The 8,488-nt window shown below is 47.9% G+C and overlaps 1 protein-coding gene across 1 annotated transcript; it reads right to left on the bottom strand.

Annotated features, from left to right (window-relative positions):
• Nucleotides 1-6,710: 6,710 nt before the first annotated feature.
• LOC109784236 (uncharacterized) lies at nucleotides 6,711-7,615 on the bottom strand. The gene has a single exon (XM_020342832.4). It carries the CDS (start codon nucleotides 7,389-7,391, stop codon nucleotides 6,888-6,890), a length of 504 nt encoding a protein of 167 aa, XP_020198421.1. The 5' UTR covers nucleotides 7,392-7,615; the 3' UTR covers nucleotides 6,711-6,887.
• Between the last annotated feature and the right edge of the window lie 873 nt (nucleotides 7,616-8,488).

The following is an 8,488-nucleotide window of genomic DNA, read 5'->3' as shown; positions in this document are numbered from 1 at the left end:
AACTTTTTTTGTTAGAAACTTTAATAGCAAAAATAATTATCATAAAGTAAAATGAATAAGTAATTAGAAACAAAATAAAATAAAATAAATAAGTTTTTTGTTGTAAGTAGAAACAAAACAAAATAAATAAAGCAAAAAAGAAAACAAAAAACAGGCAAAAAATAAAAAATATGCCACCTACTGGGCGACCACGGCCTGAATGCGACTAGAAACCCATCGACGGGCCAGGATTCAGGCCCGCAGAAGGCCTAGTAGGCCCATCAGGCATAGAAGTGACAATTAGGCCCGTAAGCCTGCAATGGAGAGGAGCTCAAGAGGGGAGCGGCAGTGGGGCTTATAAACCACTGCGCGCCCCTCTCAACTAGCGAGGTGGGACTAAACTTTCGACGCGGGCGTAGCAGCACAATGCCTTTAGTCCCGGTTGGGGAGGCGGACCAGGACTAAAGGGTACCCTTTAGTCGCGGTTGTTGTCCCCAACCGCGACTAAAGGCTCTTTTGGCGCGGGAACGAAAGCGGCGCCAAAACCCTTTAGTCCCGGTTGGGGAGGCGGACCGCGACTAAAGGTACCCTTTAGTCGCGGTTGGTGTGGCCAACCGCGACTAAAGGGTACCTTTAGTCGCGGTCCGCCTCCCCAACCGGGACTAAAGGTATGTGTATATATACTGCACTTAGCAGTTTCCGCCACTTCCCATTCTCCTCTCTCGACGCCGAAGCCCTGCCCCGACGCCGACGCCGACGCCGAAGCCCTGCCCCGACGCCGACGTCGACGCCCTGCGCACCGCCGCCCCCGTCCCCAGTGAGCGCCGCCGCCGCCCGTGCCCTGCCCTTAGCGCTCCGCCGCCGCCGCAGCGTGCCCTTGCCCGCCGCCCGCCGCCCGACGCCCTGCGCGCCGCCGCCCCCGTCCCCAGTGAGCGCCGCCGCCGCCCGTGCCCTGCCGCCCGCCGCCGCCCCCGTCCCCAGTGAGCGCCGCCGCCGCCCGTGCCCTGCCGCTCGCCCGCTGCCCCTGCCCGCCGCCCGCCGCCCGCTGCCCTGCCAAAAGAAACCAAAAAGAAAGAAGAAAGAAAGAAGAAAGAAAAAGGAAGAAGAAAAAAGGAAGAAGAAAAAAAAGAAAACAAAACAAAACCAAAAGAAAGAAGAAAAAAAAGGAAGAAGAAAAAAAGGAAGAAGAAAAAAAGAAAGAAGAAAAAAATGAAAACAAAACAAAACCAAAAGAAAGAAGAAAAAAAAGGAAGAAGAAAAAAGGAAGAAGAAGAAAAAAGGAAGAAGAAAAAAAGGAAGAAGAAAAAAATAAAGAAGAAAGAAAGAAGAAAGAAAAAGGAAGAAGAAAAAAAGAAGAAAGAAAAAGGAAGAAGAAAAAAATGAAAACAAAACAAAACCAAAAGAAAGAAGAAAAAAAAGGAAGAAGAAAAAAAGAAAGAAGAAAGAAAGAAGAAAGAAAAAGGAAGAAGAAAAAAAGAAGAAAGAAAAAAAATGAAAACCAAATGAAAACCAAAAGAAAGAAGAAAGAAAAAGGAAGAAGAAAAAAGAAGAAGAAAGGAATAAGAAAGGAAGAAGAAGAAAGAAAGAAGAAGAAAGAAAGAAGAAAGAAACCAAATGAAAAAAGAAGAAAAGAAAGAAGAAAGAAAGAAGAAAGAAAAAGGAAGAAGAAAAAAGGAAGAAGAAAGAAAAAGGAAGAAGAAAAAAAAGAAAACAAAACAAAAGAAACCAAATGAAAACCAAAAAGAAAGAAGAAAGAAAACCAAATGAAAACCAAAAGAAAGAAGAAAAAAAAAGGAAGAAGAAAAAAAGGAAGAAGAAAAAAAGAAGAAGAAAGAAAGAAGAAAGAGGAAGAAGAAAGGAAGAAGAAGAAAAAAAGAAGAAAAAAGGTAGAAGAAAGAAACCAAATGAAAACCAAAAAGAAAAACAAAGAAAACAAAACAAAATACTTGGCAGTGCTCAATAATCTTATTTTTTAATTCCTCCTCCTCTATGTCCCCTTAATCTTATTTTTTAATTCTTTTATACTTAAAGAATTTTTACTACATGCAGGAGTGACATATGGCGGACGATAGAGCCGAGCCGCTTAGGGATCCGGAGGCTGAACGTTATTTAATGGGCATCATCAACAACGAGATTCCTTATGTGCCGGGCTCAGAATATGAGCAAGAAGAGGATGTAGTCTCTTCTTTTCTGAACCTTGACGGTGGAACAGAGATTGTCGATGATCAAGAAGGTGAAGGAACGGACATTGTCGAAGGAGGTCAACCGTCAACAAACGACGATCTCGAATTGCAAGTAGCAACCACCTCCGGCGAGGTATATATATACATTGAGCCTCTCGTGATACAAACTTACTGAAATGTGAATACATATGTATTAACGCGCGCGACTCTCTTTCTTTTTTTAGCCCTCCGGATCGAGTACGACAAAGCGTGGCAAATCCAAGGCGATGAAAACAGGAGAAACATATGCCATTGAGTTTGTTAGTGAAACCGGCAAGCCCCTACAGCACACCTCAAAGTTTATCAACCAATGCGGAGTCGTTGTTGGAGACAACGTCCCGATCACCGTCCAGGAATGGAAGGAGCCAAAGAAGGCACGTCTTGGTTTCAGTTTTGTCGACAAGAGAACGAAAAAGGATTGCTGGAGAAAGCTTATGGAACATTTCATTCTACCTCCGGAATACAACAAAGTCGATGAATTCGGTAACGAGGTTCCGGGTGGACGTGAGAGGAGGAGGCTAGTTAAAGAGTTCGCTCTTCAGAAGATGGGCGAAGCATTCCGGAACTTCAAGAAAAATTTAACCCGTGACTATGTCAACAAGGGCAAGACTCCGGATTTCAATGGACAACATGAGAAACTGAAAGATGATTGGCCAGAATTTGTGAGGCAAAAGCAATCGGAGCATTTCAAGGAAATATCGAAAAAAATAAGGATAATGCGAGTAAGAAAAAGTTCCATCATATTATGGGGCCAGGAGGATACCGCCTTTCGGAGCCTAGGTGGCAGAAGATGGAGGAGGACCTGAGGGTGCGAGGAATCCCTCTAGGTACAGAGGATGGGACCCAAGGGCCAAAAGCTGGTGGTACGGGCATGGGGGATCGCTAGACCCGGAGACAGGGGTATGTGTTCACCGGCAGAGACAGTTTGCTCCCACCCAAGCCCTTATTGACGCAATGACCCAAGCTCAAGAGGGCTTGATCAAGTTCAACAGAGAGAAAGACGCACTGACAACAGCCCTCGGGAATGATGAACACGGAGGACGTGTACGAGGCAAAGGCAAAGTTCCGTGGAAAGTAGGGTTTTCCCAGGACAATGACCCGTACTGTTACAGAAGCCGTAAGAGAAAGACGGACCGGGATGCAGATCTTATGACGAAGTTTGCATCGGAACTCCATGAGTTGAAGCAGACCGTGCATGAACTAGTAAAAGAAAAATCGGCTGCAGGGCCGCATGAAGATCATGAAGCGGATCGCGGAAGCCAGCAGCGGAGAAGCAGCGTGGCTTCCACGGATGCCCCGCCTGGTGCTAGTGCACCGATGATCGAGATTCGTGCACCGGAGCCTCACTACCCCGTGGATGATGTAAAGGAGATGAAAGAATGTGATCTGCATTATCCCGTGGGGAACGTTTCCACGAAGGTAGCTAGCGGCAGTGCTTTACCCTGTACACCTGGAGCACTCCACCACAACAACCCCATTGCATATGGCTATGCTCGTGTCACGGTGGAAGACATAGTCCAAGGGTTTGAGGACCTGGAGATTGACAAACCTACACCCGAAGGGGAGAGAAGACTTGGAGATGTCAAGCGCCAGATCATTCTATGGAAAAAGAAGTACATAGTGTTTCCAGGCGAGGCGCCAAGGCTAGCAAGTCCACCCCCCCTCCGATGGTGGTGGTGGTGGCGGTGGTGGTGGTCGTGGTGGTTCACCTACACCTCCTTCACGCCATTCGACGCCGTCCCCCGATCCACAACCTCCGGCGGGTACGACGCCCCCCAATCCTCTTCCGGCCGGTACGACGCCCCCCAATCCACCTCCGGCGAAGAAGCAGAAGCAGGCGGACAACAAGGAAACCCGCTCCTGGACTATTAACCCGGACCCTTATGTACCTAAGACCACAAGGGTACCGGAGCCATCACTGAAGCCTCTCCTCCCAAGGCCTGGGGAACTTTGTGAAGCTGAAACCAAATTGGCCGCGTCTGCTGATTATGAGAAATGGAAAGCGGATATGAAGGCGATAAAAGAGCCTGAGCCCAAGCAAGTATTCACTGAGAAGCAAAAGAAGTGGGCTAAGGATTTTTTGACGACACCGTCCCAAGCCGAGCTGAATATGCCTGACGACTATGGACATGAACTTCGTAGGCAAGCAAAAATATTGAAGGAGGAGAAAGAAAAAAGTAAAAAAAAGCGGGAAACAAGTTGACCAGCTCGGGATGCAGAAGAAACAATCGATCCCCCCGCTCATAGTGAAAGCCGGTCGGGAAGAGGACCCCGAGATCATAGCAGCTGCGGCAGCACTTGGATTGACTGTAGCGAGTGCCATGAAACAAGCGTCCGAGATGGGTTTGACTCTTCGTGCCTTCTTAGGCCTTGAGGATGCGCCAGTATGTGAGATAGCATTACAATATGTGCGGAATGGGCCTCTCGTCGAGCCTGCGCGGGAAAAGAGTCTACCACCACAAATGCGAAATCTGCTACGTTGGTACAAGCAATTCATAACATGGGCCGACAAAGAATATGTTTATGCGGATGTTACAGATAAGCATCACACCAAACGGTACTCTGTACAAGTTCATATGAGTGAATTGTTCCAGCTGTTCAATCTGCGCGACCTCGACAAATCTATGCTGAGTTGCTATGTTCTGTAAGTGATTTATTTCTACCTCATCTCGTTCTTCATTGCCTGCACTATATATATATATATATATTGTACTAACTATATTGTTGCGTACGCTATTATGCAGATTGAAGATTTGGGAATGCAAAATAAGAAACATCCATGATGTTGGGTTCATTGACCCACATATCGTTAATGGACATGTGTTACAACATCACCCTGAAGACGTGGAGAAAGACTTGTACAAGTTTCTTAGAAAGCATCAACTCAAAAGTCATATTCTATTTCCTTACCATTTTGGGTGAGTGTTTCTCTCTTGTGCCCATTCTCTTTTGTTTACTCCATGCATGGTATGTCTAATCGATGAGTTATGCATTACTGTGCATGTAACGTGTCCGCAGGTTCCACTGGATTCTGCTAAATATTGAACTTCACACCTCCAGAGTTCTAATCATGGACTCTATGGATTCGGATCCAAAGCGTTGGGCCGACATGAGAAAAATGCTGCAAAAGTAATTATTTTCAATCATTTGAGCTCTATATCGATCGGTCTCTTTCGTTCATTTCCTAATATCAAGTAACTAATAACTCCCTTGTTCATTTAATTTTCTTTGCCCTGTAGGGTTTGGAGACGGTTCTCAGAAGAAATTGTCGGTGAATTCAAACATGAGCTAGATTTCAGAAGGTTAGTTAATGTGGATAAGCAGCCACCGGGGACCAATCTATGTGGATACTATGTTTGTGAGAACATCCGGAGACACACCTCTGAGCGGAAGGCATCGGATAGCGTGCGGAACGCGACGGATAACTTGCGGAGGAGGCTTAGTCCAGAAGCTCGCTTCCGACCAATTCAAGAAGAATTAGCAGGATTTTTCATGAGGGAAGTCATCAATCCTAAAGGAGAACACTATACCGAGGACGAAGAAATTTATATGCATACCCGAGATTGAAACTTGTTCGAAGTTGTCTATGGTCATCCATCCTAATTGTGTATGGAAACTTGTTCGAAGTTGTATATGGTCACCCGAGATTGAATATATATTATATATTCCTCTTGAATTCTTCTTGTTTGAAATTTCATATGCATGTATATAGTAGCGTAGAATATGTGTACTGAAACTTCATCAAAATTAAAATAAAACACAAAATAAAATGTAAAAAAATAAAACACTCCAAACTAAAAAGAAACCAGGTTTAGGGGGCTAAAACCCTAAACCTGCGGAGGAGGCCTTTAGTCCTGGTTGGCCACGAGAACCGGGACTAAAGGTCCTCCGCCCCGACGAACCACTGGCGCCCACGTGGACGGGCCTTTAGTCCCGGTCAGCCACAAGAACCGGGACTAAAGCCTTTAGTCGCGGTCCGTAAGAGGCGCGACTAAAGGGGGGTCTTTAGTCGCGCATATTTAGTCCCGGTTGCACAGTCGGGACTAAAGGCTGTTGCGAACCGGGACTAAAGGCTTTTTTCTACGAGTGGAAGTATCCGAAAGAAATCGTGCTTCAGGCTATGGAGGAGACGAAATCAGTGGATCCAGTCGAGTGGCGGAAGTGGGCGATATTACCTATCTCGTGGTCTGGCAACCCCTGACTCGGAGGAGGATGCAGTGGCAGTGGTGATGGCATTGGCATCGCGGCCGATGCAGGAGATGTCCATTGTGCTAGCTAGAGGATGACGAGGAAGCAAGACCGTCGAGGAAGAAGGGGATACGACCTCGACATTCCCTTGGTTCCGACGCCACTCTGCAAATCAAGGATCCACGCCCTCGTCCTCAACTCGGGTGAGCAAATACAATGGCGGTGAACAACAGCATATTCATAGACAACCAATCTGAGTGCAAGAATCTGCCAATTGCATTTAGCACAAAATAAGTTGTCTTAACTAAGCACAAGTGTATGTAAATCCCAGTTGATCGATTAAGAAAACGAACCGATCCAGTGCAAAAATTCCATGAAGGGAAATGCTAGCCAGCTGCATAACGTACTCTATTGTAACCCATCTGATTCAAAAGACATGTTATGGTTACAAGTCCTGGATTATACTGGTATGAAGAAACCGAGAGAACCAGCTACAGGCTAAACGAACAACTCGAGCAAGACAGGCAGCCGGTAGGCGGCGGCGGCCTGGTGCCCCGCCTCCTGATCCGACAGCGCGACCCACCGGTCGAGCGCCATCTCCTCGCGGTGCCGCCGCATGTGCCCGCCGAGCGCCTGGCCCGTCTCGAAGCCCAGTGTGCAGATGTGGCAGTCGTGTTGCTGCTTGTCGTCGTGCCTTTGCCGCTCCCCGATGGCCCTGGCGACGCAGACGCCGAGCTCCAGCCCGTGGCGACCGCGGAGGTGGCTGGTCCGGTGGCCGCCCAGCGCCTGGAACGTCTCAAAGGCGCGGCCGCATGTCTTGCACACGAACTCCCCTTGCCCCGACGTCACCACCACCCTCCCCCGTCGCACCCTCTTCTTTGCCGCCGGCGCACCGGTCGAGCTGTCCGACGTCGTGGTCGACGCTGAGGAGTCCGTGCTGAGGGACAGCGCCAGCGAAACAATCGGCTCCTCCTCCCTCGCGTGCTTCATCCCTGCTCCCATGGAGCTGAATTTGCTGCTCCTCTTGATGATCTGCTGGATTTTGATTGATGCTCTTTTCTTTTGCGTTGTTGTAGTTGTGTGAGAGGCTGAGAGCTCGGTAGGAGGAACAATGGATGGATCGGCAGGGGAGACGGCTGCACTTATATATAGGCCGTGTTGGGCGCTGTGTTAGGCGCTGCACCGTAGAGTCTAGCGCCTTACTGCTAGGCGCTGCACATTAGGGGTCAGCTGAGTGAAATACTTTTAAACATAGTTTAATTTGTGAAATAGTTTCGCCCTAAGGTCAAATTTATGTTTTTGCCGGCCGTGTTGGTGGCATGCGTGTTGCTGCCGGGGCAGGTTACGTGTGTGCCCACTTGGCCTACCTCTGGCGTCCGCGGACCAATCGTCGGAAGCCACCACGACGTTCCCGACGTGACGGACCGGCGACAAGTAGTATTATTTTGGCAGATAGCTCGATTGGATATTTCAGTCGTGCGTGTGCGTAGCGCTAGCGCGGCCGACCGGAGACGAACGTGTGGTGCGGAGGGGCGTCACCTGTCAGCCACAAGACGCGTGGCGGCGCGCCGCTGCTTGGCCGCCGGGACGTTGGGCGGGATTCAGCGGCTCATCCATTAACCGGAGCGAATAATTGGTTATTAGAGCTACATCATCTGAGTTGGCCGGCGGCGCAAGCGTGAGGAAGCGTCTGGAACTTTCCAGGCACTGGGAAACAATCTTTGACCGAGCAGGATATTTCAAACTTCTTTTTTGCAGCATTACGATACTGTGCGTCTGTGCGTGCGTGCGTGCGTGCGTTTATGCGAATTTGCTACCTTCTCTATATTTCTATCGAGAGAGAAATGTTAGCTCAACTGTGGTCATGACATATGGAATGATGCTGGCTTTCTTCCATTTCATGGCTTAACTTTTAAGTTACACAACTTAATCTTATTAGTCTAATTGATTATTAGAGCTACATCATCGAAAACACGCTCTGCGCTCCTTTTGGAGTACTTTGTTTTTTGGTGAAATGAACCGCAGGACTAGATTGCAAAGAGCCAGTGACACAACACAACCCAAAATAACAAAAAATATATAAACAGGTCCTTGGGGAG

The sequence above is a fragment of the Aegilops tauschii genome, chromosome 5 (genome assembly GCF_002575655.3).
Source record: "Aegilops tauschii subsp. strangulata cultivar AL8/78 chromosome 5, Aet v6.0, whole genome shotgun sequence".
NCBI lineage: Eukaryota > Viridiplantae > Streptophyta > Magnoliopsida > Poales > Poaceae > Aegilops > Aegilops tauschii.
Note: the sequence above shows the minus strand (reverse complement) of the source record. Positions and strands in the feature narration are given on the sequence as shown.